Source organism: Oryctolagus cuniculus, chromosome 1 (genome assembly GCF_964237555.1).
Source record: "Oryctolagus cuniculus chromosome 1, mOryCun1.1, whole genome shotgun sequence".
Taxonomy (NCBI): domain Eukaryota; kingdom Metazoa; phylum Chordata; class Mammalia; order Lagomorpha; family Leporidae; genus Oryctolagus; species Oryctolagus cuniculus.
Window position 1 is genome coordinate 802,227 of NC_091432.1, and position 25,901 is coordinate 828,127.

A 25,901-nucleotide genomic window follows, 5' to 3' on the forward strand; every position below is an offset into this window, starting at 1 on the left:
ATCCAAGACACAGCCACGCAGCCCCAGCACCCCACCCCCAGTTAGCCCATGGCCCATTTGTCTAGGGTGGGGGCCAAGCCGAGGCGCCCCTGGCTCCTGGGGGCCACCAGCCACCCCTCCTGTCACTCATCGACACCCCCCAGGCCTGGCTCCTGCCCCGTCACTGGATAGGCAGAGAGTGGATAGTGAGAGAGAGAGACAGAAAGGTCTTCCTTTGCCGTTGGTTCACCCGCCAATGGCCGGCGCACTGCAGCCGGCGTACCGCGCTGATCCGAAGCCAGGAACCAGGTACTTATCCTGGTCTCCCATGGGGTACAGGGCCCAAGCACTTGGGCCATCCTCCACTGCACTCCTGGGCCACAGCAGAGAGCTGGCCTGGAAGAGGGCAACCGGGACAGAATCCGGTGCCCCGACCAGGACTAGAACCCAGTGTGCTGGCGCCGCTAGGTGGAGGATTAGCCTAGTGAGCCGCGACACCGGCCAACTGGACAACTCTTAAGCAGGCTAGGCCTCCAGGACCCAGAGCTCACCCCCAGTATCAGTGGGTGGAGCCCTGGCCCTCAGCCTGGCTTGTCCGGGCACAGTGTTGCTGACCCCTGGCCTTCTCAGGGGGGCGGGGGGTCTACACACAGCAGGTCTCCCTGCCACTCCGCAGGGCTGGCACCTGTCCACCTGTGATCTGCCCCTGTGGCCTCAGTACCGGTGGGGCCCAGCCACGCCTGAGGGCACAGTCCCTGCTGTGCTCAGCTCGGGCTCCCTGCCAGCCACCTGTGAGCCTGGCTGTGGCCTCAGAGGAAGCGACTTCCTGGCCGCCCTCCTGGAGGCAGACCCTCCCACCCCCACCCCCCCGCACACCTGGGGGCGGAGCCACACAGGCTGGGGGCCCAAGGGACCCCTGCCAAGAGACAGGTGGGCCCTGGCCCAGCTTGCGAGCCCACTGAGTTTGGCCTGCTTCCCTGGCACCTTGTACACCGGAGTCCCCCAGCCTGAGAACAGGAAGCCACTGCCATGTGTCAGGCAGGAGGTGACGGGAGGGCGAGGCCAGGGCAGGCCCTGCCAAGGCCCAGTCACTTTGGTGTTCCCTGCTAGGCTGTCACCTCTGCCCGTCGCCAGCCAGCCTGGCCTCGCTGACTCACAGGGTGGTGGCCGGATGTTACTTCCCATGACAACGCCACAGGCCTGGCCCAGCCCTGCCAAAGACCACACAGGTGCACCCAGGCTCTGTCTGAGGGGGAGAGGGCTGCCAGCACCTGCCTGCTGCCAGCTGGGGGTGGGGTGGGGGTGCCTGTCTCTGCCCCAGCCTGTTGCCCAGGGGGCCCTGGAGGGCCAGGACGCAGCCGGAGACTAGCGCTGCAGCCTCGAGGGCCCAGTCCTAGTCCACAGAACTGTGGGGTCGGCAGAGGGTCTTCGCAGGTTAGGAGGGGGTCCTGCGAGATGTGGGATGGTGGAGAGAGGGCCCTGGGGCATGGGGAGGGTGGAGAGAGGGCCCTGGGGCATGGGGAGGGTGGAGAGAGGGCCCTGGGGCATGGGGAGGGTGGAGAGAGGGCCCTGGGGCATGGGGAGGGTGGAGAGAGGGCCCTGGGGCATGGGGAGGGTGGAGAGAGGGCCCTGGGGCATGGGGAGGGTGGAGAGAGGGCCCTGGGGCATGGGGAGGGTGGCCTCGGCCCATGAGCTGGATGCCAGGGCTGGCCAGGATACTCCATCTCCCACAGTGCTGGGATCTCTGGGTGCTGGTCTCCTGGGGTGCCGGTCTCCTGGGGTTAGCCAGACACAGTGACCACACACCGGGGCCCTGGCCGGATCTCTGTGCGTGCCAGTCTCCTAGGTCAGCCGGACACAGTGACTCCACACCGGGGCCCTGGCCGGATCTCTGTGTGTGCTGGTCTCCTGGGGTTAGCCAGACACAGTGATCACACACCGGGGCCCTGGCCGGATCTCTGTGCGTGCCAGTCTCCTAGGTCAGCCGGACACAGTGACTCCACACTGGGGCCCTGGCCAGATCTCTGTGTGTGCCGGTCTCCTGGGGTTAGCCGGACACGGTGACTGCACGCCGGGGCCCAGGCCGGATCTCTGTGTGTGCCGGTCTCCTGGGGTTAGCCGGACACCGTGACCGCACGCCGGGACCCGGGCCGGATCGCTGTGCGTGCCGGTCTCCTGGGGTTAGCCGGACACGGTGACTGCACGCCGGGGCCCAGGCCGGATCTCTGTGTGTGCCGGTCTCCTGGGGTTAGCCGGACACGGTGACCACACGCCGGGACCTGGGCCGGATCGCTGTGCGTGTCGGTCTCCTGGGGTTAGCCGGACACGGTGACTGCACGCCGGGGCCTGGGCCGGATCTCTGTGCGTGACGGTCTCCTGGGGTTAGCCGGACACGGTGACCGCACGCCGGGACCCGGGCCGGATCGCTGTGCGTGCCGGTCTCCTGGGTCAGGCCGACACGGTGACCACACGCTGGGACCTGGGCCGGATCTCTGTGCGTGCCGGTCTCCTGGGTCAGCCCGACATGGTGACCGCATGCCGGGGCCCTGGCTGGATCTCTGTGGGTCAGCTGGACACGGTGACCCCACGGCGGGGCCCTGTAGGGCTTGTGAGCTCCCAGCACTCTGGAGGTCAGGTCCACGCCCTGAGGGCTCCCGAGAGCACCAGGCGGCCTTTGCCTGCAGTCGCGTTGCCCCAACCTCTCCGTTTTGGTTTTGGTTTTGGTTTACAATTGATTTTAATTTATTTGAAAGCCAGAGTTAGAGATTCTCCGCCTGCTGGTTCATTCCCCAAGTGGCCACAATGGCTGGAGCTGGGCCAGGCCAAGGCCAGGAACCTGGAACTCACCCAGGTCTCCCACGTGGGCGCAGGGCCGCAGCACCTGGGCCAGCTGAAGCTGGGTCGGAAGTGGAGCAGCCGGCGCCACCTGGGGTGCCGGCCCCGCGCTCGTGGGTTGTCAGGGAACACGGGTTGTGCACCTCAGGAGTGTGCTCCGTGGGGGGCTCTGAAACTCCAGCTGCGTCCCCACTTGCCCACGCGGTTGGTCGGTGGTGCTGGTAGTTAACATTTTCAGTTTAGAGAGGGACAAGCAGAAATAGCATGGTCCCATCCATTGGTTCCCTCCCCAAACGCCCACAGCCCCCGGGCCGGGCCAGGGCCACCGGCAGGGGCAGGGAGCCCGATCGCCCTCCAGGTCTCCCTGCCGCCTCCCAGGCCGGCGCTGGCAGGGAGCTGGAGCTGGCGGTGGAGCCGGGCGCGGGCACAGCTCGACCAGTGCCTGCCCCGTTGTGAGTGGGAAAAGACTTAACGGCCACTTGAGACGGGGCCGTCCCGGGACCTGCTGCTCGCGATGCGTGGGGTCAGGTGGGCGAGGGGCCCAAAGGCTGACCACCACCCCCAGGGCAGAGGCCCTGGGCGCCTCTCAGCCTTCTGCATTTTGTCCATTCATTCAAGCTGCCGGAGAGGGCCCCACGAGCCAGGCCCTGAGTGACACGGACGTGGGGTGGCTCCTTCCTTGTGCTGTGAGTGACAGGACATGGTGGTGGTGGGCTCCCTCGTAGGCCGTGGTGCCCAGCACCTGCCTGTCAGATCTGGCCAGGCCTCCCGGAACCAGACAGGCAGCAAGCGCCTGAACCAGGTGGGGAGAGGCCGGCTGGCCTCGCTGCCCGGGTTCTGGGGCTGCAGCCCGGAGGAGAGGGGTGGCAGGGCCGGCCTGAGTCAGGGTGACTCAGGTCCTATGCGCCAGGCCCCCTGGGCTCACCTGCAGGCCTGGACGCCGGGGCCTGGCAGGCGGGCAGTGATGAGGTGAGGAGGGGTCTCAGCTTGTACAGGAAGGGAGAGCGGCAGCTGTCAGGGGCCGGGGAGCAGGACCCCGCCAGGGGCCATCCCTGGGCACGGCCACCCCCGGGAAGAGGGTGACGCACGGCTCCCTCAGGCCGGCCCCATCGCCAGACCGGCTGGGCGAGTGCCTGGAGGGCCCGCTGCCCGCCAGGGGGAGGTGACCTCGCTGGTGAGGAGCCGCATCCGGCCTGGCACAGCCGGGCTCCGGGCGGGAGCTGGGCGCGTCAGTGGCCTCGGCTCATGCTGTCGCCACTGCGCCCGAGAGCCCAGCAAGCGTGGGAAGTGGAGGCAGCCCCTCCTCAAGACCCCCACGCCACCTCCCTGCCAAGCTCCCACTGTGGGTGCCGCTCCCCTGTGCCAAGTGCCCGGGCTCAGCTGGGAAGGGGCTGGCCCCACGCTTGGCCCTCCCCCGGCATCACCAGTGTCCCCTGCTGGGCTTGACCGAGGCGAGGACGCTGGGGCCCGTGTCTGGGTGCCCCGGGGCTCCCGCTCGGCCCCTGGGGGAGGCCTGCGTGTGCAGGGCCAGGAGTTGGCGGGTCCAGGGGTGGGTATGGTTAAGAGGCCCTCAATGTGTCAGCTAGGAGGTCGGGAATCGGCTGTGTGTGTGTGTGTGTGTGTGTGTTAGGAAGTTGGGAATCGGCTGTGTGTGTGTGTGTGTGTGTTAGGAAGTGGGGAATCGGCCTGTGTGTGTGTGTGTGATGTTAGGAGGTCGGGAATCGGCCTGTGTGTGTGTGTGTGTGATGTGTTAGGAGGTCGGAAATCAGCCTGTGTGTGTGTGTATGTGTGTGCGTGTGATGTGTTAGGAGGTCGGAAATCAGCCTGTGTGTGTGTGTATGTGTGTGTGTGTGATGTGTTAGGAGGTGGGGAATCAGCCTGTGTGTGTGTGTGTGTGTATGTGTTAGGAGGTCGGGAATCGGTCTGTATGTGTGTGTGTGTGTGTGTGTGTGTGCACGGGGCCGCAGGGCTGAGGAAGATGAAGGCCAGCAGCAGCTCACCGGGGAGCAGCCCAGGATTCACCCCACACGGTCCTGCCCAGACCCCGAGAACCTGCCGGGGCCCAGCCTCGTCCCCCAGGACAGCTCCCCGGGAGAGTCCGCTGCTCAGCCCCACGGGGCACCCAGCCCGACACCCCACAGCCCCCGCCCCGGGGCAGGCCCCGGGGGGCCGCCCCTCTGCCCGTGCCAGGTGGGCTCCCAGCCTGGCGGCACTGAGCGGTGAGACATGGGGAGGAATTCGCCCGATTCACGCCCAGGCACCCTGCGTCCTGGGGGGAGGAGGGGGGAGACACGGGAGAACTGACCCTGTGCCCCTATGAGCCCGGGTCAGAGCTCGGGCTGTGTGCCCAGCTCTCGGCGCTCTGCCGAGCCGCCCGCCGGCCTGCCACGTGTGTGCTGTCCACGGAACCACGTGGCCTCGCTGTCCCGGGCTGAGGGACCGGGGCCCTTGCTCAGATTCTGTCTGGAGAGGCGTCCAGCCGTTCTGATGCCTGCCCCGCCCCAGGAAGCCTGCCGCCTTGCTGCCCACTGCTGTCTCACATCTGAGTTCTCTCCTGCGTCAGGTCCAGAGCCCCCTCCCTGCACGTCCCCACTAACACATAGACAAGGGCAGGAGCCTGGGTGCCGGGCAGGAGGCTGGACGAGGGCACCCCAGGGCGGCGGCGTCCACAGGTGGAACCCGGCCCCTCCTGGAGCCCTCAGCCCGTGTGTTACAGGCAGCCCCCCACCCCGGGCTCCTGGACCCCTGGCTTCCCCCGGCGCCCCTCCCCCACAGTCCACCAAGTTGGCCCCCATGCCCCACCCTCACAGTGCTCCAAGCCCCACTGAGCTCCTGTGGAGAGATGGGGTCCCCCTTCTCGCCTGAGGCCCCAGCACACAGTAGGTGCTCAAGTAGTGCAGAGTGTGGGGGTTCCTGGAGGCCCAGGTGATACTGGCCCCTGGGCACCTGCATCCTCCCACCCCCAGAGGGGCCCCTGGCTGGGGCGTCCTCGCTGGCTAGCAGCCATGCCCCACCCAGGACAGTACTGGCCGGAGAGTGGGGAGAGCTGGCGGCTTCCCACAGTCAGGCCGAGGGGCCTCACCCCTCCTCCCGGCAGCGGCTGGGGGCTGGGATAGGCCACGGGTCCGCAGGGCCCAGCGGGGCGGGTCCCAGGGCTGGCTCCCTGCTGGAGGTGCCACTGCCTCAGCACTTGCTGCTGGAACTCTGGACCTCCAGTGCCTGCGTTTCCATTTGTGCGGCTCTGGACACCCCGCGCCTGGTGGGAGTGTGGGAGGGGGCAGCCAGGGGTCCCCCCTCTGCCGGCCCCACCCCCACCCCTGGGAACCTGGGAGGAGCTGGCGCTCGCTTCCTGCTCCCCATTAAACCCTTTAAAGGAAGAAGGCAAATAAACCCGCCCCAGCCGGTAGGAAGGCCGCGATGACTCAGCCGCGCCGCGCCCCTTGCCGGCTCCGGGGAGGGGGCCGGCCTCTCCCGAGATCCCCTCCGGGTCCTGTTCTAGCTCTTTCCCTGGCTACTTGGTCCAGCACAGGCTACTGAACCCATTTCACAGACGGGGAAGCCGAGGCCTCGGAGGGGGGTCCCTCCAGGTGCGAGCGGGAGGTGGCCAGGTTGGGAGGGCGCGAGGGCATCCCCAAGGACCAGCGCCCGGGCGGACGGCGACCCTCCCTTCCCCCCAGGAGCCCTGAGGCCGCAGAGACCGACTTCGGGGCGCGCGGAGGGTTGGGGGGTGTCCCGGGGATGAGTCAAGGCTGGCGGAGACCACGCGCGGGCGTCGAGGGGCAGCCAGGACCTGACGCGCAGGGGTCAGGGCCCGAGAGACCAGAGACCGAGCTGATCGAGGGGGCGCGGCTGGGGCCAAGGGGGCGGAGGCCTAGGGGAGTGGCTGCGCCCCGAGGGGCGGGGTCGGTGGCCCGAGGGGGCGGGGCCGGCCGCGGGTGGGGCCGCTCTAAAGGCCGCTCGCCAGGGTCGCGGCGGGCACAGCCGCCGCCGCCGCCGCCGCCATGAAGACCCCCGGCGAGGTGCTGCGCGAGGGCGAGCTGGAGAAGCGCAGCGACAGCCTGTTCCAGCTCTGGAAGAAGAAGCGCGGCGTGCTGACCCCCGACCGCCTGCGCCTCTTCCCCGCCGGCCCCGGCGCGCGCCCCAAGGACCTGCGCTTCCACTCCATCCTCAAGGTGGACTGCGTGGAGCGCACGGGCAAGTACGTCTACTTCACCATCGTCACCACCGACCGCAAGGAGATCGACTTCCGCTGCGCGGGCGAGAGCTGCTGGAACGCGGCCATCACGCTGGCGCTCATCGACTTCCAGAACCGCCGCGCGCTCGAGGGCTTCCGCGGCCGGCAGGAGCGCGCCGCGCCCGCCACGCAGCCCGACGCGCGGGCGGCCCGCGCGCCCTGAGCCGCCGGTGAGTCCGGGCGCGGCGCCGGGGGGAGGGCGCGCTGCGGGAGCCCGGGACCCCGACCCCCGCCCGTCCTGGCGCAGCCCCCTGACCCGGTCCTCTTCCCCCACAGAGCCGCACGCAGGACGAAGCAGGCCCGACTGGCGGCGTGGCCACGACGGGCAGGAGCCCCGGGGACGCCCGCTCGCTCGGCTGGAGCCCGAGGCGGCTGCGCCCCCGCCCCGCGGACCGGGACCTTGGCGCGCGCGCCGGGCGCGGGCGCGTTAACTTATTGCACGCTCCGGGTATTTATTGTAACGGCTGTTTGTCGTCAAAGCGTTCTTAATATTTTGTTTTTGCACCGCTGTGTCCGACCCGAATAAAGGACTGTTTTTTTCTACCGGCGCCTGGCACGGAGTTCTCTGTCCTGAGGGCTGGGACGCGGGAGCAGGCGGCGGGAGGGGCGTCTGCCCCCTCCACCCCCGCACCACCTGTCCCGCCGCTGACCGGAAGGAAGCGCCCGCCCGCCCGCCCTGTTGGTCCCCCCCTCCCGCGCGCCTGGACCCTGGCAGCACCGGGAGTCCTGGCACCCAGAGCGCCGTGCGCCGGCATAGGTCTGGGGAGAAGACGCGAGAGGTCTGCGCGTCCACGCCAGGCCAGGGAGGTTGGGTGGGGGAGGCCCTGGGCCGCTTCCTGAGACCACCCCCCCCCCCCCGAGCCCGTGGCCTCTGCCCCTCCTGCCTGCTGGTAGGGGGCTGGGGGGGCTCCCCGTGGGCAGAGCTAGGGGGCCTTTCTGGCCGGAGAGGGGGAGTTGAGGTGGGAGAGGGTCTCCGCTGGACGCGGACGGGGCTGTCCCTCGGCTGGGTGGCCGCGAGGCCTGGGTGCTGAGTCCGGGTATTTGCCTGTGAAGCCCCCGTGCTGAGGGCTGGAGTTCTTCCAACGCGATAGAAGCTGGGAGCCGGGACCCCCACCCCGGCCCACCCGGGGTCTCCCAAGCACGTGGGCTTTCTGAGCCCCCAGTCTGCGGCCTGGGGACGGTGGGCTCCTGAGGCCTGGGCGGCCGGCGTCTCGGGCAGGGCTGGGAGTGTTAACATCCGCTGGCAGTCCCTCCTGCTGCAGGCACCGGAAGTCGCGTCCCACCTGCGTCCCTGGACACAGGGCTGCCCACAGCCCCCTCCCCGCACCGTGCCACGCTGAGGGCCGGGCCCCTGTGCTGGGGGCCCTTCTGAGCACTCGGGGAAGGAGCAGGCCCCCCGGCACTGGCCACCATGAGGGGAGTGGGAGAGGGACCACCAAGAGACCAGGGCCTCTGGGGCAGGCGTGGACTCCTGAGGCAGGTCTCCCTCCCACGCTCGGCTTCCCTGGTCTGTTGAGCTCTGCCTGTGCCACTCAGGTGGGCGCGCTGGGCTGTGGGTGAGGGCAGCAGCAGGGGGCTTCGCAGCGGCTCTGCCCCTCCCCCTGCCTCCCTCAGCCCCGCCCCCCCCCACCCCGGTCTCCGAGCGGCGCAAACACCTTTGGGGCCCGAAGCAGCCAGCCTTGGGGTGGGGTGGGGTCCACGAGTTTATTGACGGCCCGTGCCCAGGGACAGCGGTCACTGCACCTTGTCCTTGTGCGCAGGCGCCCCCCAGAGCGCCAGGAGAACCAGGACGTTGATGGCGAACTGCACGTGGCCGAAGACAGAGACACCAAAGCTGCGGTACAGGAGGCCGCCCAGCGTGGGCCCCAGGGTGCGGGTCAGCGGCGGCACCGAGGCACAGAGGCCCAGCATGGTCCCTGCGGGGGGGCAGGGGTCAGGCACCCGTCCAGTCCATCCCTCCACCCGCCGGCTGCCGGCCTCCAGGCCCCACCCCCACCCACTGCCCAGCCGCACAGGTGTATCCCCCTCCCCGGAAGTGGGTCTGGCCTCCTCCCTGTTCCAGAAAGTTCCCAGGCACGGAGCAGCCTGGGAATGGGGCCACAGGTCAGGGCAGCAGGCCCTGCCCTGCCAGATCTGCCCAGGGTGCCGGCGTCTGCCCCTGGGGAACCTGCCACCCAGGATGTCCGGGAGAGGTATGGTCCCCGGCCTAGGGATGGGGTCGGCTGGGGAGGGTCCACCCACAGCGCCAGCGCTTCCTACAGCCACTGTGTCCCCAAGGCCCCCACCTCCAATGGACCCCCTTCCCAGGGCAGGGGTCTTCAGGGAGCTGGTGGATACCCCCACCCTGCCTCTCCCGCAGCCCCGCCCCCCTACCTGCCCCCCTACACCCTCTGCCCAGCCATCAATCAACTCAATCAGGACTCAGTAGGAGCCCCAGCCAGGGGTGGCCCAGCGTGGGGACTGGACCAGCGGCCTCTCCCACTGCCCACGCGCCTGAGACACCGGGAGCCATCCCCACCCCCGTGCTCAGGTTCCCAGGCGGCCAGGGTGGGGCCCGGCAGGATGTGACGTGGCCGTGGCCCTGGCCCAGACCTGCCCCACCCTCGGCAGCCAGCGCCTTCTCAGCCATGCCCTCTCCCCGCCCCCGGGGCCTTATTCCCTGCTCTCTGCTCCTGGCCCACCTGCGAGGACACCTGCCATCCTAGCCACGGGCCTGGTCCCCAGGAGCCACGTGGGCCTCCAGACCTCAGCCTGCCCCTCTCAGGCACGGTGGACATAGCGTCCGCCTGGGGCCCTGGCGGCTCCAAGATCTGCCCTTCCTCACTCGGCCACTCGGTGCTTTGGGAGGACCCTGGGCACTGGGCTGTGCCTGTTCTGGGGTTGGGGAGGGGCCACCCATCCCCCAGGCGCTGCACTGTCTCCCAGACTGGCTCTGCAGGGGTCTTCAAACTGACGCAGCTGCGCAGCCCCCTGCCCAGCCTCCTGTCCAGTGAGCTCCTGCCCGTGCCCCCGCCTGCCTCGGGCTGGCCAGCAGGCCTGGCACGGGGGTCCTCACCTGTGTCGGAGGGGGGCACGGCCTTGGTCAGCATGCTGTCCGTGACCACGTTGAGGGTGCACAGGCTGAAGACCAGGCCGGGAGTCAGCAGGCAGAAGTGGAAGACGTTGGACATCAGCGCCTGCAGGGGCAGAGGCCGGGTGTGCTGGGAGCGGCCTCCCCGGGGCCCCACCCCCTTGCTCCGCACCCTGACTGCTGCCCCCACGGAGTGGCACTGAGCGGGGCTGGGGGCGGCGGGGGCCCTGTGGGCAGACCCGGGGCTCCGGCGCACTCAGGCTGTGCCCGTGTGCAGGCGCTGGGGAGTGGGCCTGGGAGCCCCTCACTGGTGGGGGCAGCCCAAGGAGGGGCTCTCACCATGGCCAGGCCCACCAACACGAAGACCAGCACGCTGGCCCGGAGCAGTGCCTCCTCCGAGAACCGGCGACTCAGCCGCCCGATGACCAGGCCCTGGACCAGCTGTGAGGGGCGAGAGGGAAGGGCGGCACCTGCACTGCGGCTCCCTGCCCGCCCCCAGCCCCCAGGGCAGCAGCCGCGTCCAGGGCCGAAGACTGGGCCTGGGACACCTGCGGCAGCCCCAGCCCGCGGAGAGGGGGCTCCTTCCGGCCGTGACTCAGCAGCCGGCCCAGCCCTCGGGCGGCTCCCAGGCCTGGCTGCCTCCTATCTGGTCATCACGGCTCCTCCCACGCCAGCCAGGAAGTGCCCGGGGCAGCCGCAGACCTGGCTGGGGGCCAGCTGGGGTCAGTGGAGTCCAGGGCTGGGGCCCCCTGCGCCATGGAACCGGACCGGCCACTCTCCCCACTTCCTGCGTGGCTGAGGGAAACCGGTTCTGCCGACAGCGAGTGCCCCATGCGCCAGCACCACGCTCGCTTTCGCCCCGATTTCTACCGCAAGACGCCTCTCGGGCTCGGCCTTTCCAGCCCCGGCTGCTGCTGGCCACCCCGCCCCTCCCACGACTCCCACCTCCCAGCCGGCACCACACCGCAGCCCAAGCACCACCCCCTCCTGCCTTCCGTGGGTCCCCTGCCCGTGTCTGCTCCCCCAGCCCTGCCCTCTTCCCCATGGGGTCCCCAAGGCCATCTGAGGCACCCCAGCCCCGCCCCCACCCAGCCCTGGGTCCCACTGGCCCCGGCCCCTTTGCGCCCTGGGCTCTCTCCTGGCCTCTGCTCCATGCAGCTCCTGCCCCGATGGCTCCCCTGTCCTCCGAGTGACCTTTCCACTCCCCGACACTGGAGCCCTGACCCCTGACCCCTGGCATACAAGGGGACTTCAAGAAGTTCACGGACAACGGGCCCAAGTGTTTACTCTGGCGCAGAGGAGTCGGCGACCTATGCAGTCATCCCTCCCGGCCCGATTCCCGCGTTTTTCCACCAAAATAAACCTTTCAGTTTCATTTCCGGTGAGCTCCCGGCTGGGGGTCAGCACTGGAACCTCAGCTCAGCTCTGCGGCACCCCACCCCCGGTGCTCCCTGAACCACCTGTGACCCGGACGGCCCTGGGGAGGGCGGGCGGGGGCGCCTCAGCCTCCTCCGGGGGCAGAGTGATGGTGAGCCCGGCCCCCACCCACAGGGAGCCTTCGTGGGGCAGGAAAGGGGTCGCAGCGGGAGCCGCCGGAGGTGCCCGAAGAACCCAGCCAGCCCCCAGCCTCCTCCTCTGCCCTGGTGTTGGGATCCCCAGCGCCCCGGGCCCTCCCCGGACCCTGTGCAGCTTGCCCTGTGGTGTCCTGTGCTCGTCCTGTGGCCCAGCTGCTCCCGGGCAGGGCGCCCTGCGGCCAGGGCTGGTGCCCGTGGGAGGGGCTCGAGGGCCCTGCCTTCAGCTGGGGTTCGGGCTGCGCTGGGCAGGCCCTGGCCCCAGACAGGCTGGGAACAACCAGTGCATAGAGCCCCACGGCCACCACCCTCTGACTACCAGCGCGGGGCTCCCATTCCCTGGGGCCGGCCCCCATGACCTCTCCCCGGCCCCGGCAGTGTTGGGGCGCTGTTCCTCCCGGTCCTGGGGCTGCGGCCCGGGCAGCAGGAGGCTCAGCGGTACCAGGAGTGCCACGCACTCACAGCACGGCCCAGCGCCCCTCGCCAGCTCCCCAAGCTGCGCCCAGGCTGTGCCACCAGGCAGAGGGGGGCAGGGCAGCCACACCCATCCCTGCCCCCAGCCCAGTCCCGAAGCCGCAGGGAAGCTGGGGGGACAGTGTGCACCCCGGGGCCAGATGGCAGCAGGAGGGTCTCCCTCGTGGGACGCACAACCCCGGGCACGGGCAGGAAGCAAGGGCTCTCCCACCTCCGGCCGGGCCGAGGGCTGGTCCCATCCGAGGCCCACCCCGTCCCCAGCCCCAGGCTGCACCGGGCACCCCGCTCACCATCTGCAGGACCCCAAAGAAGGACATGAGGTAGCCGGCCTGGGCGGCCTCCAGCCGGAAGAAGTCCATGGAGATGACCGAGAACATGACCATGAAGATGCCTGGGCGGGGGAGGGGACGGCACCGTGGGCTCCACAGCCCTGCTCCGGGCCGGCTGTGCCGAGGAAACGCTCGCCCAGGCTGGGCGGGGGCTGGGCTCAGTGGGCGCCTTCCCTGGGGGCTGCTGGGCTGGAAGGTGCTGGTCCGGGGGGGGGGCGGCACGGTCGGGTGGGAGCAGGGCCCTGGCCCTGGGCTCACCTGAGGGCAGCCCGGAGACCACCTTGACCAGGAACACCCGCAGGACGCCGGGCAGCAGCAGCAGCCGGGAGATGGCCTTCAGGTCAAACACGCTGGCCATGGGGCCATCTGGGGTGCCAGAGACACGCTCAGGCCACCGGGAGGCCCCGGCCCCAGCGGCCCGAGCAGCCTCGGCCTGGCCCAGCCCGCCCTTGCACACCTGTCACAGCAGGGCCTGTGGACGGGGACTCCCCCCCAGCAGCTCCCCCAGGCTGTCAGGGCCCCGCCTACTTCCCGGCCCCCAGGGAGGCAGGAGGGAGGCCCTCCACCCCACAGCCAGGGCAGTGACCAGGAGGCGTTCCCTGCCCGCTGGACTCCCCCGGGGGTGGGGCCTCTCTGGGCGGCTCCTCCCCGGCCTCCTGTCCCGGGGTCGGCGGGGGGGCCCAGGTGGGTCTCTGCATCCCAGACCCGGCTCCCGGTCACCGAGCAGGCAAGTGGGGGTCGGGGGGAGGGGAGGCCAGGCCAGCCTAGCCCGAGTTCCTTCCCCCCACTGCGAGCCCCAGAGCTGGGCAGTGTCCCCACGCCGGCGTCCTCACAGCCCCCGGGACACTCAGGGCTTTGCTGCCCACCACGTCCACGCTGGTCCCCCGGGGCCTCTGCAGAACGGGCTGACTTGGTGTCAGAAGCCGGCAGGAGCTTGAGGAAGGCAAGGGGGAGTGGCCCCCGACGCCCCTCCCAGGCCCCCTTGGCTGGAGTAGACTGCCCTCCCCCGGAGGCTGGCCCAATGGGATGGCGGGAGCCTGCGCCTCGCACTGGCCCAGCACCTGGGCGGGCGCACCTGGTGGGCTTACCTGGGCGGGAGGCCTGGGCGCTGGCGCCGGCCCCTTTGGTGCTGGCTGGGATGCAGGTGAAGCTGAGGACAGCTCCTAGCAGGTTGACCACGAGGGACACGATGGCCGGGCACTGAATCCTGGGGGGACAACGCCGGGCTGCACGGGTGCCCCACTGCCCTCTGGTCCCAGCAGGGTCGCAGTGGCTGGGAACAGCTCGGAGCCGGGCTTGGGCTGCACTTATCAGGTGCAGATGGAGGGACCCAGGACGCTGCCTCCACCTGGCCCTCAAGGCCTCTGGGGACCGAGCAGGACAGCTCCGGCCGGGGGGGGGAGGGGCCTGGGGTCAGGGCTCCTGGGCGGCAGCACAGGGTGAATTTACTGCCAGCCTTGCACCCACCGCGTCCAGGGCACACTGCCCTGCCCCCCAAGGACTGGAGCTCAGTGGGCCCCTCCCACTTCCTAGAGGGGTGGGACATGTGGGGCCTGCGGGGGGCTTTGTCCTGGGGTCTCAGAGCCCCAAAGTTCTGGCACATCCCACAGCCACCGTCCCCCTCACCCCTCACAGCAGAGGAGGAAGCCCCGCCCCCCCAGGCCACCTCCCCTCGGGGCCCTGGGCCCTGCGCACACAGGACAGCGCTGGCCCAGTCCCTCCGGGGGACACGGGCAGGACAGAAGGGCTGCCCCGCCCCCCCAGGCCACCTCCCCTCGGGGCCCTGGGCATGGGCTCACGGGCTGCACCCCGCCCTGAGACCCTGGTCGGCAAACATGGAAGCCCCTCCCCTGGGCAGCCCAGACCTCACCAGAGCCCCAGATCTGCTTTGGTCAGGCACCCAGGTCAGCACCCGGGGGCACCCCGCACCCAAAAACAGGCCAGCCCCAAGCTGCGAGGGCCCCTCCAGAGTTACACAAAAGGACTCTTCCCAGTCCTCCCCACCTCACCCACGTGTGTGTGTGCACACAGATGCACAAAACACATGCCTGCACACACATGCCACACAGCACAACCTGTACACACGCCACACATCTGAACATGAGTGCACACCTGCACACAGGACGCACACACCCATCACACACCCCTGCACACATGACACACGTGGCACACACACCTGCACATAGGGCATCCACGCTTGCGCACAGGGCACCCATGCCTGCACACACACCACACACATGTACACACGTGTGCACCCACACCTGTGCACACACCACACACACCTGCACACACAGCAGCACACGCATCACACACCTGTACACACGACACACACATCTGAACACACATGAGTGCGTGTCTGCACATAGGACACACGTGGCACACAGGACACATGTGGCACACACCTGCACACAGGGCACCCATGCCTGCACACGTCACACACACTTGTGCACATCATACACGCCTGCACACAGGGCACCCACGCCTGCACACAGGACACACAGGTGCTTTCATGGTTTTCTAAGTGGAGCTGTGACCAAGGGCAGGGCCGGGCTGCGTTATTTTGTCCACCCCTTGCTTCTCCTGGTGGAACAGACGGACAAGAGGTTGCAGATGGACACACGGACACTGCTGAAAGAGGACCGGGGCCCTCCATCTTTCTACCCACAGCCCTGCCCACACCACACCCTGCACCTGTCGCCCCTGTCCTGAGGCCCCCCGGGAGGGCACTGGGCCTGGAGCCCTCCTGGCCTGCCTGGGCTCAGCTCACTTGTCACTCCTGCTGGCTGAGAGGGGTCACCACGTGCCTGGCACCTGCTGCCAGGGGGCAGCTCAAGGCCAGGCTACGGACCTCCTGGGCTGCAGCCCCGCTCTGTCCACGTGCAGGTAAGGCGGGGCTCACCTGGCCCTGACTTCATGCACACTGGCTTATGGGGCGCCGTCGTGTCGCCCCGCCCACACCCCCAGCACCCCAAGGTCCTGTGACTGGAGCCACCTCTTGAAGTGGACATTGGCCCCCCTGGGCCTCTGCATCCTCCCAGCCCCGGGACCCCCAGGCCACAACCACGCAGACCGCCCCAGCGCCTTCGCAGAGGCCGGGACACAGCCCCCTCCTCATCTGCTGCCCAGGACGCCCCCCCCCCCCCGCAGCACCGTGGAAGGGAGCGAGCTCCCGGCTACTCATTAACTGGAGGGGACTCTGCGAAGCAGGGCTCCTCTGCCCGGTCAGAAGTGCCCAGAGGAGGACCTCGTGAGGAGGTGCTGAGTCACCCGGGGCCGGGGGCAGCGGTCACAGCAGGCACCACTCCCTGGCCAGCTTATGCCCAGGGGGCCGGGCAGGCAACCTCCAGGGTCTGTGGGTGGACGCTTCCCCAGCCCAGCCCGGGCCCACTCTGGGGCGGAGCCCGCCCCTCCTGGGACTCAGTGGGCTCAGCAGGAGGGAAGGGGGGTCGGTAGGCTGCCTTGGCACTGGCCCCACGCAGGCTGAATCCCCAGCAAGTGGGACTGGCTCTGTCCCAGCAAAGCTTAACCCACATGCGGTGCCGGCCTGGCCTTGACCTGTGGGTCATGGCTGGCTAACCCGAGGGCCGTCCCCCGCCGCTGCCCTCAGATCCACGGACAAGCTGCACTCGGCGCTGAACCTGGATGACCCAAAGCCTCCTGAACACGACGCGCCGGCTGGACCCTGGCCACCTCGACTCCATCCCGCAGTGACCCCTTGGGGCAGCCGACTCCGCTCTCCCTTGCCCCCACGTCCGTGCCCAGCAAACCCAGGCGCTGCCCTCAAACCTGATCAGGGCTCCGACTCCCGGGCCTGGCTCCCTGTTCTCCCCACTGGAGGGACTCCACTACAGACCTCGCTCTGGCTCCCGCGGCCCCCAGGACAGAGTCCTCCAGGCCCCTCCCCATGGCCACCCCCCCCCCCCCGGCTTCCTCGGCTCCAGGGCCTGGGCACTACGTGGATGGATGGCTGCCCCTCGGGGCTGGCATCCAGCTGCTGGCAGGCACTGCGGGGCCCCAGGCCCAGGTTCCCGAGTGCGGCTCTGGAAGCCGCAGCAGCCATGCCCACCGCCTCCTCCCACCTGCTGGCTGGGCCGTGGCTGGGCCCTTTCTCAGGGACAGGAGCCCCTGGTGGCGGGGTGGACAGAGAGGGGCAGCCAGGGGAGCCCACGTTGTGCCTGGGTTCCCATCGAGGAAGGAGAAGGCAGCTGGGAGAAGCATCGAGGAAGGAGAAGGCAGCTTAGCTCTTGCCTGGTAAGGGCTGGGGCTCGAGGTGGCGCCATGGCAAGGCTGCCTGAACCAGGAGGGCAGTGGCCGCCAGTCCCTGCCCGAGGGGCTGACACCCGGGGCCCAGGAGCACCTGGTGGATGAGGTAGCCCACAGCCCGTGCACCCTGGGGCCTGCGCAGATGGCCCATCTCGTGGGACACAAGCCCAGCGCGTGGCCACAGTCACCAGCACGGGCCCTGGTGCCTCTGCCTGCTCTGGGCAGCCCACCACAGGGCTGCAGGGGCTACTGCAGCCACAGCGCCCCTCCAGGACTCCAGTGTCCCGGGCACAGCACAAAGACCTGCATGGGGTTCCCCACGCCCTCCGCCTGCAGCCCAGCCCTGGGCCTGGGTGGGACGAGGAGCTGGGGAGGGGGTTTCAAGTTCCCACTCCTCAAAGGAACGTGGAGTCGGTCCTGTTCTGCTCAGACGTCAAGGTTCTAAAGCTCCTGGGACCTGGGATGAAAGGAGCCAGGCGAGCTGGCGGAACATTCTGGAAGGTGAGGGTGGGGGCTGCCAGGAGGGGGAAACAGGGGTGTCTCCATGATCAGCAGCTGGGATGGTGAAAAAAGGCAGGTGAAGAAGACGGGGGAACGGCGCCCACCGGGAGGGCAGGGGCAGCGTCCGGGCGAGGCCGTGTGCTGGGTGCCAGACACCGGGCACCACCAGGGCCGACGGAACCTCGCAAGGTGCGGGGATGCAGCCCTGCGCACTGGAGCCGGTGTCGAGGCCAGCCTGCCTGCCCCGGCCGCAGGTGTCCAGCCCCTGTGGGCGCCGGCTCGCCACACTCCTGACCAGCGGCGAACCCCAGTCGCCTGCACCCCCAGGCTGCCCCTCCTCCTCGTGCCCCCCCCAGCAAGGCGCTGCCCAGGCCCAGCTCCGCCAGCCACGTCCCGCAGTGAGCAGAGCACGCGAGATCCCTCTCCGAATGAGCTCACCCTTCCTCTCCTCCACTGCAAAACCAAGGCAGACTCTGCCCCCTGCCCCCGTGGCCGCCCTGGTCCAACTGCCCGGGGCTCCGCAGGCCCCCCTGGACCCCAGGCTGTCTCTGTGCCCCGGCAACCCACCCACTCCAAGTTCCCACGCAGAGGTCCCTGGCCCGGGCTGCTTCGTTCCCCGTCCACGCGAGGCCCAGCTTGACTTCACGGCGCCAGGACGGGCCTGCCTTGCCAGTGTGCCGGCGCCCCAGGCCCCACGCGGCCGCCTGCCCTGGCGTCCTCCCACCAGAACCCCTCCCCCACGAATCCAGGTCGCCCCCAGAACCTCCGCGGGCAGTTGGAAAGGCACGCGCCCCAAGAGGAACCCGAGAACTGAGGCCCAGCGACCCCGCCCCCGACAGCCTGTAACCCCCGGGGTGCAGGCGCCCGCCCCATCCCCGCCCCGGGCCCTGCCTTGGTGTCCTGCAGGTAGAGTTTGACTCCCACGGGCGCTCGGACGGTCCAGCCCGGGCCAGCGCGCGGGCCAGCGGCGCCCTCTGTCGGCCACGCCGCGGCGCGCTCCCTCCGCGGGCCGGACCCCGACGCGCCCAGCGCGCAGACGGCGACGCCGGGCTCACGCCACTCACCCGTACGACTCGCTCAGCGTCCCGCCGAGCAGCGAACCAAGGATGACGCCGATGCCGAAGCAGAGGCCGAGCCGGCCCAGGGCCTCGGGCCGCTCCTCAGGCGTGGACAGGTCGGCGATGACCATCTGGGCGGCTGTGGGCGGGATGGCCGTGAGGTGCGCGGACCCCCTGGCCCAACCCTCGCCGCTCCAGGCCTCGCCTGCCCCGCACCTTTGACCCGCCCCCTCCCACAAGCCACGCCCCAGCCCCCTTTTACCCACCCACCTCTCCCCACCCACATCGCGCCCCACTTCCCCTGCACCTTTGACCCGCCCCCTTCGATAAGCCACGCCCCAGACGCCCTTTCCCCTCGCCCAGGCCATGCCCCCAGCCCCCTCCCCCCGTCTACCCCTGCCTCGGCGCGTTGCCCATCGCCCCCGCCGCCCACCTGGCATGGTGTGCATGAGCACCGCGGGCAGGCGCGAGGCGAAGAGCAGGGCCACGCCGGGCAGCGCCGGGCTGCAGGAGGCCGCCAGCAGCGCGTAGAGCAGGGAGGCCGCCAGGAAGGAGAGCAAGAAGGCGGCGCGCGCCCCGCGCTGGTCCGCGAACCTGCGGAGGAGCGGTCCCCGCGTGACCGTGAAGACCCGACTCCTCCAGGGGCGTCCCTGCAGCTCCTCCTGCCCGGGGCCCCGGCTGTCACCAGAGATGTCACATCCTCTTCCTTGGCCGCAAGCCAGAGCGCCTGGACGTCCTGGCTGGGCCCCGGGGAGCCCAGGGCGGCTGAGGCGCCGCTGGCCTGGGTTCATCCGTGGGTGTCACCCTGGGGACCCCTCCCCCTCCCGGGGCACGGTACCTGCCGAACACAGGCCCGCCCAGCAGCTGAAGCACCCCGAAGGTCGTTTGCAGGTAGCCGAAGGCCACAGGGTCCAGGCCCAGTTTCCGGGACAGATACTGCAACGGAAGAGGGCCCGGGCTGAGGGCTGGGGCTGGCGCCCAGGACCTGCGGTGCGGGTGCGGGGGCTCTGCCCTCCTCTCGCGGCCGCTGCCTGGCCCTCTGCAGGGCCACTGCGCTCGGGGCTCGGAGAGGCGTTCGTCTGCTCGCAGGTTTGTGGGGACCCCTTAGCGGCCTTGGGGAGGTGGCCGGTGGGCCAGCGGGGCGGAGCCTGGTCTGTGAGGCCCTCACCCCTCCTGGGAAGGTCCTGCCAGGGAGGAATGGGGCCGGACAGTGTCCCCTGGGGGCCGGGGTCCCACAGCCTGTCCTGTCCCAGGTCCCTGGGGCTCACCCTCGCCATCGGAGCTCCCGGCCCGTGGATCGTGCCCCACCCCAGCCCCAGGTCCCTGCGCCCTGACTCCCAGGAGCCTGACATCTTCCCAGAGATAACTGAGCGAGCCGGAGCCTCAGGGCGGGCCCTCGCCACGTGGCTGCGCCCTTACTAGAAGGGGAATTTGGGCCCCAGGCCCCCAAGGGGCGGCAAGGTGACAGCACACGCGGTGCGGACCCAGCCAAGGTGGGCCCTCCCCGCTGCTCTCAGAGGAGCAAGGCCCTGCTGCCGGGTGGGTCTCGGACTTCTGGCCGCTGAGACAGCAGTGTACTGCCCAGCCCGCCTCGTGTCTGGACGCCTCTCTAGAGATTATGCGAAGGGCACAGCGCCGGAGACCGACAAAGATGGAGAGACCGAGAGAGAGGAAGAGACACACAGAGAGCTCTGGAGTGCCTGTGACAGCCAGGGCCGGGCCAGGCTGAAGCCAGGAGCAGGGGCGCCGGCCGCATCTCCCCTGAGGGCGCAGGGGCCCGAGCACTGGGCCATCTTCTGCTGCTTTCCCAGGCTATCAGCAGGGTGCTGGATGGGAAATGGAGCAGCCGGGACTTGAACAGGCGCCCGTGCGGGATGCCAGTGTCACGGGCGGCAGCTTAACCTGCTCTGCTGTGCTCCAGTGGTGGCCCCATCTTTTTTTTTTTTTTTTTTTTTTTTTTTTTTTTTTTTTAAGATTTATTTATTTGAAAGGCAGAGTGACAAGGCTGGGGGAGAACGTTCCATCCACTGGCTCGCCCCCAAGAGTGCGCAGCAGCCGGGGCTGGGCCAGGCTGCCTTCCCAAGCGCACTAGCAGGAAGCGGGAAGCCGAACTGGAAGTGAAGCCAGACCCTCCAGTGTGGAACTGGCCGTCCCAGCTGGCGGCCTCAGCTGCGGCACCCGGATGCCCCCCAGACCTCTGGAGCACAGGCTGCGGCATCCTACTCCCCCACCCCCACCCCCGCCCCCGCGCAGGTTCAGCCGCAAGGGCAGGGAGTCGTCCCCCGCAGGGCCAGCACTGCCCGCCGAGACCGGATCAGGGCAAGTTCCAGTCCCGGCTGCTGTCTGTCCGTCCAGCTCCCTGCTGATGCGCCTGGGAAGGCGGTGGAGGTGGCTCACGCGCTGGGGTTCCCGCACCCCGTGGGGCGTGCACAGTGGACGAGGGCCGCTGCTTCCCTGTCTCCCTCCCGGGTCGCACTGCCTTTCAGGCAAAATAAATCTTTTTAACCCCCTCCCCCACTCCATGGACCCTCCTGCCCCCTCCTCACTTCAGCTGCACCCTAGGAGCCTCAGAGGCCGGACCCCGCTGCCCGCTGTGACCCTGCCCCACCCAGGGAGTATGCGCTGTCTCCGCCCCACCTTCTCCCGACGCACCTGCTGTGCACACCTGCTCACCTGCCCACCTCGGTCCCCCTCCCCACGCGCTCCCGGCTCCCCGGGGCACCCCCGTGTCTTCCCAGCTCCCGACACCACCCCAGCGGCCCCCAGCTGCTCAGACGAGATGCCCTTTGCCCTGCGTTCCCCGGGCCACTGCTGTCCCTCGAGCGGCCGCTGCCAGTCCTGCAGGCCTCCCATCTGGGACAGCTGCCTCGGCGGCCTCCCTGCCGTGTGACCCCGCGCTCGGGCTGTCCCAGGTCCCTGCCTCCTCCCAGCCCCCTCTGCCAGCCCCGATCTCCAGGACTGGCGACTCCACTTCTGAGACTCGGAGTCCCCGAGTGACGCGGGCACAGAGGTCCCGTTCCGAGTCCTCAACTCGGCCTGTGTGGAACTGGGCTCCTGTCCTCCCCAGAGCTGGGGGGGCCCCTTCCAGTGCCTCCTCCCCCACCCCTCAGCAGCCAGTCCCGAGTCCAGCCCGACCCTGGAGCTCCCTGGGCCCCTAGGAGCCGTGGCCCTCTCTGGGCCCCCACGCTGGCTGTGCCCCTCCTGCCTCCTCCCGGCCCTGGCTCCAGGGAGGTGTCCCCACCCCACACCTGCCCCGTGGTTGCCCTCCCAGCCGTGGTACTCCCCCCCAGCACCCCAATGCCGGGGCCGAGGTAGTGGCTTGTTTCGTGGCCTGCTGCACTCCGAGTTCGGGGAGCAGGCTCAGCCGACGGGAGCCCAGCACACACCCACGCCTCTCCTGGAGGGTGACCAGGAGCCACTGCGCCTTTGGCCAGTGCCCAGCCGCCCTCGGGCTGTAGCTGCTCACGCCTGCCAGGGAGAGATGTGTGTTACCCATTTTATGATAGGTGGACCAAGGCGCCTGCCCAGGCCACCGCGCTGGGGAGGGGCCCCGGCTCAGGGAGCCAGGCTGTTGGAAGGTGTGAGCTGGGTGTGGGAGGCCTGGCGGGCAGTGGGAGGAGGCCTGCCTGGCCTGGAAAGGCAGCAAAACCCGATGCCCACGTGCAGCTGGACTCCCAGCCCAGGCCGTGAGGCAGGTGTGAGAGCCAGGCTGCGCCTCCCGGGGGTGGCCCCGACTCCATGAGCCTCAGACTCTGGGGGACCCGGCCCTGGCACCCTGGTCCTGCTGGGCACGCTGGGGGCCAGGACCCCACTCTGAGTAGGCGCAGCACAGTGTGGGGCCCACGGTGGCCGAGCCACTCGGCCAGGCTGGACGTGGCTACTCGTGAGAGTCTCCAGGGGGCTTTTAGCAGCCGCTGGCGATGCCAGGGCTCGGCCCGACCACACAGCCGTGGCCCTGGGAGGGTGAGGCCCTGTGGGCCCGCCCCTGAAGGCTTGTTGAGTGGACAAGCAGGAGTGAAGGAGGCAGAGGGGCAGAGGGCGAGCGGATGCATCCGGGACAGCCTGCGGTGGCCGCTGGACCCTGCCGTGGCCAGGGCCTGGCTCCAGGTGCGGGTCGGACGGAGTCCGGGTCCTCGTGTTCCACGGGGAGAGAGAAACTCATCGATTCGAATCCGGCCCCGGGGGTTGCGTGTGGGCAGGTGCAGGGGAGGAGACGCCCACTTGCTGGGCAGGTGCAGGGTGCCCTGTTCAGGCGCCCAAGGGCCGGGCTGTGAGCTGAGCAGGTGCGGGCAGTCTACAGGGCAAAGGCCTCCGAGCAGGGCAGGAGCCGTGGAGCCAAGGGCAGCATGGAGGGCTGCCTGGCAGTGGGGGTGGAGGGCTCCCTACAGCGTCTCCCCAGGGCACGGGATCTGCTGGTGGTCCTGGGACCCCCAGCAGGCAGGGCGGGGGCTGGGGGCTACTCACAGGCATGATGGAGAACTGCATGAAGAGGCAGGTGAACTCCAGCGCGGTCAGCACGTAGGTGAGCAGCACAACCCAGGGCCGGCGCAGCGCGCCCCGGCTGCTGGGCATCCCGGCGGAGGCTGGGGGTGCAGGAGACCCGGAGGGATCCACGCAGGAGGCTGCTGGGGCTTGGGAGCAGGCGGTGGGGCCAAAGTCCTGTTGATCTGGGTGCAGGCGCTGAGTCACACGCAGGCGGCGGTGTGGGCCTGGGGGACGGAGCTGCAGGACCCCAGCAGGGCTCTCCCGGGAGAACGGAGCGGGTGGCCCGTGGTCTCAGGGCACCTGTGGCCTCCTGCCTCTGGGGGAGGGCAGCTGAGCGCCCACCCCGCGGCTTGCCCAGCAAGGCACCGCCCGCGGTGGAAGCCCTGGTTCCTGCTAAGAGCAGCCAGGGCAGCACCGACCCTAGCCCGGTGGGCCACAGGGGGGCCTCCTCCCGCTGGGGCCCAAGGGAGCGCTGTGGGTGTGAGTGGGTGGACAGAACTCAGCCTGCCGGGACCCCTAGTCAGGGCAGCACTGCCTCACCTGGGGCGGCTCCGCTCCCCTGGACCGGAGGGAACCGGACTCCGAATCCGCACCTGCGTGCACCGCGGCCCGAGGGCAGCCTGGGGAGCCGGGGCCGGCCGGGGCGGGGCGGGGGCCAGGCAGGCGCGGGCCCCCGCCCCGCGCTGGGACCTCCCGGGGTGACGGACGGGGCGTCCGCCCTCCGGGACACGCTCGGGCCCCGCCCCCGGCGGAGCCCCGCCCCCGCGCCCTGGGAGCGCCCGCGCCACGCCCTCTGCGCGCTCATTGGTCAGGCCCGCCCCGCCCCGCGGGTTGCCCCGCCCACCGCTCCCTCCCCCTGGGAGCCATCCAGCGGCGCGGGGGGGGGGGGGCGAGCGCTGACCCCTGAGCAGCACGGGGTGTCCGTCGGGGCAGGGGAGGGGCAGCGGGAGAATGAGAGGGAATGGGGGACGGGGTGCCGAGGGGCAGGGCCGAGCTCGCCCTAGGAGGGCGTGTCCCCTGTCACCCCGCCAGGGGGAGGGGCTTTCCAGGTCAAGCCCTGAGCCTGGGCAGGTCCTGCTGGGGGACAACCTCGACAGAGGGCTGGCCTGGGGGAGGGTTGGGGCGGGGGCACAGGAGGCTCAGGTTGTTCGAGTCAGGACATCTGGGGGGACTGGGGTGCCGACGGTTCTATGGCAGGGAGCTCTCCCCAAGGGGTTCCAGGTGCCCCGGGCCCTGGCTGGCAGGCGGGGCCATCACTGGACTCCTCCCTGGGCCTTGAAGGGTGTGGACGGTGAAGAGGCCCAGGGCGGGGAGGGGCTGCAGAGCCTCTAGGCAGGTGGGGAGCTTGTGAGGTGCGAGGGTCGGGGGGCTGGACACTTACCCCTCTTCCTGGGGCCGCGCCGGGCCTGTGGCTGTGAAACTGGCTGGGCTGAATGGCAGGGCAGGGCAGGGGCGGAGGAGCTTCCTGGTTCCGGGAGTGTGGGAAAATCGCCCTTGGGGCTGGGTGAGGAGAGAGAGGCTCGGATCCCTTGGGTTTCCTGCCCAAGGAAGTGGCTTGGCCGGGGGCTGGGCCGGGGGCTGGGCTGGGGGAGGGGGCAGGGTCACCTGCTCTTCCCAGGAGGGACGGAGGCGGGGCTTCTCCACCAGGCCAGGGGCCTCAGAAGGGCTGGAAGTGGGCAGGACCGAGGCCAGTGCCGGGCTAGGGTTCTCTGATGGCGCAGGCGGGAGCGGGGACCCCCAAGGGTGTCAACGAGGAGAAGAGCCCCCTTTTGTATCCCAGGCTGTAGCTCACGTGCGGCTGTGGGAGACAGGGCGCAGTGGAGGCTGCTGGGTCCCCTGCCTTGTGTTCTAGAAGGATCCTCTGGCCACAAGGGCAGCTGGCAGTGGCTGTCCACCTCCGCGGACCGTGGAGAGGCGGCGGGGTGGAGGAGCGGGCTTTTCTGATGGACTGGGCGCCGCTGAGAAGCCAGGGCAGCTGGGCAGGCAGAGCCAGGGGCTGGGGTCCCAGCTGGGTGCCCTCGGCACTGAGAGTATTGGGAGCGCTGGTCCTGGGGGAGTCACCCCAGGAGTGTCCGGGGACAGAGAGGAGAGGGCAGGGGGTGGGGGGCAAAGGGACCCAGTGCTGGGAGGAGGAGCCCAGGGGCCTTGGCAGGGGAGGGGGAGGGAAGCCGGGGCAGCTGGGAGTCCGGGGGCTGACTCTGGGGGAGTGGGCCAAGGCGGGGTCTGCACAGCTCCCAGGGTAGCCATGCCACAGGAGGGGGCTGGGAATGGCCGGCAGCAGGAGGTGTGACACAGAGAATCTCAGGATGCAAACAAGGTGACAAAGCAGGGAGGGGACAGCCTGGGGGCTGACAGTGGCCTTGGTGGGCCCTGGGCTGGGCGCAGCCCCTCTAGGTTGGCGAGGGTCCCACGGAAGTACAGGCCCCTACTCTTACCCCGGTTGTTTCCTATGGGACACCAGCGGGGACCCCCTTCCTGCCACCAGGCGCCAACTCAGGCCCGGACAGGGTGCAGTGCCAGGCTACGGCCAGCAGGGGGAGCCCTGACCACAGCCTCAGGCCGCTGTCCTGGCGTTGTGGGCCGGCGGGGCCGGCCTCAGCCTCTCGGTTTTGTCCTGGGGTTGTCAGGTTGAGAGCCACCCCGGCCTGGTGTCCGTGTCATTGGGCAAGGTGGGGGCTTGTCTGGCAGCCCTGGGGTTGTGCCACTCTGTCCCCCCCTCCTCTGGCCCTCTGTGGGTGCTGTGGGAGTGGCTGGGCTGCCCCGCGCTGAGGAAGTCCGGGCAGGGGTTGGCAGGGAGGTGGAAGCTGGGCTTGTCCCCCTGGTGCCCCGGGGACCAAGTCTGGATGCAGCGTTAGGGGGAGGGGGCCTGGGGTCCCTCCCCTCCTCATCCACCCAGCTGCACTGTGGGCCTGGCTCTGGGGGTCCGCCGGGTGGGGTGTGGCACACCCACCCCAGGGCCGACAGCCCCAGGGGCAGCACCCAAGACTGCGGGGACTTTTGGGGGACAGCTGGGGTGCCGTCGGGGGTAGCCCTGTTCCCCTCCTCCCACCACAGAACCCACAGCCAGAGGAAGGGACCCTGTTCTCGCTCTGCACGGGGGCT

At 69.8% G+C, this 25,901-nt stretch overlaps 2 protein-coding genes across 8 annotated transcripts; one reads left to right on the forward strand and one right to left on the reverse strand.

Moving 5' to 3' along the window:
- Positions 1-6,240: 6,240 nt before the first annotated feature.
- On the forward strand, positions 6,241-7,591 carry PHLDA2 (pleckstrin homology like domain family A member 2). Its single transcript, XM_051841538.2, has 2 exons — positions 6,241-7,218; positions 7,325-7,591. Exon 1 carries the CDS (start codon positions 6,816-6,818, stop codon positions 7,209-7,211), a length of 396 nt encoding a protein of 131 aa, XP_051697498.1. The 5' UTR covers positions 6,241-6,815; the 3' UTR covers positions 7,212-7,218; positions 7,325-7,591.
- Positions 7,592-8,733: 1,142 nt separating this feature from the next.
- SLC22A18 (solute carrier family 22 member 18) lies at positions 8,734-24,595 on the reverse strand. Of its 7 annotated transcripts, XM_070058011.1 has the most exons (12): positions 24,592-24,595; positions 24,181-24,299; positions 22,779-22,994; positions 19,153-19,250; positions 18,748-18,908; positions 18,321-18,453; positions 13,581-13,699; positions 12,751-12,858; positions 12,454-12,554; positions 10,458-10,559; positions 10,104-10,224; positions 8,734-8,964 (listed from the first exon to the last, which is right to left on the reverse strand). In XM_070058011.1, exons 3-12 carry the CDS (start codon positions 22,884-22,886, stop codon positions 8,783-8,785), a joined length of 1,233 nt encoding a protein of 410 aa, XP_069914112.1. In that variant the 5' UTR covers positions 22,887-22,994; positions 24,181-24,299; positions 24,592-24,595; the 3' UTR covers positions 8,734-8,782. The 7 variants fall into 7 exon arrangements, with proteins under 7 accessions (XP_069914112.1, XP_069914062.1, XP_069913977.1 ...); XM_070057961.1 differs by lacking the exon at positions 24,592-24,595 and having other exon boundaries at positions 22,779-22,945; XM_070057876.1 differs by lacking the exon at positions 24,592-24,595 and having other exon boundaries at positions 22,779-22,981.
- Between the last annotated feature and the right edge of the window lie 1,306 nt (positions 24,596-25,901).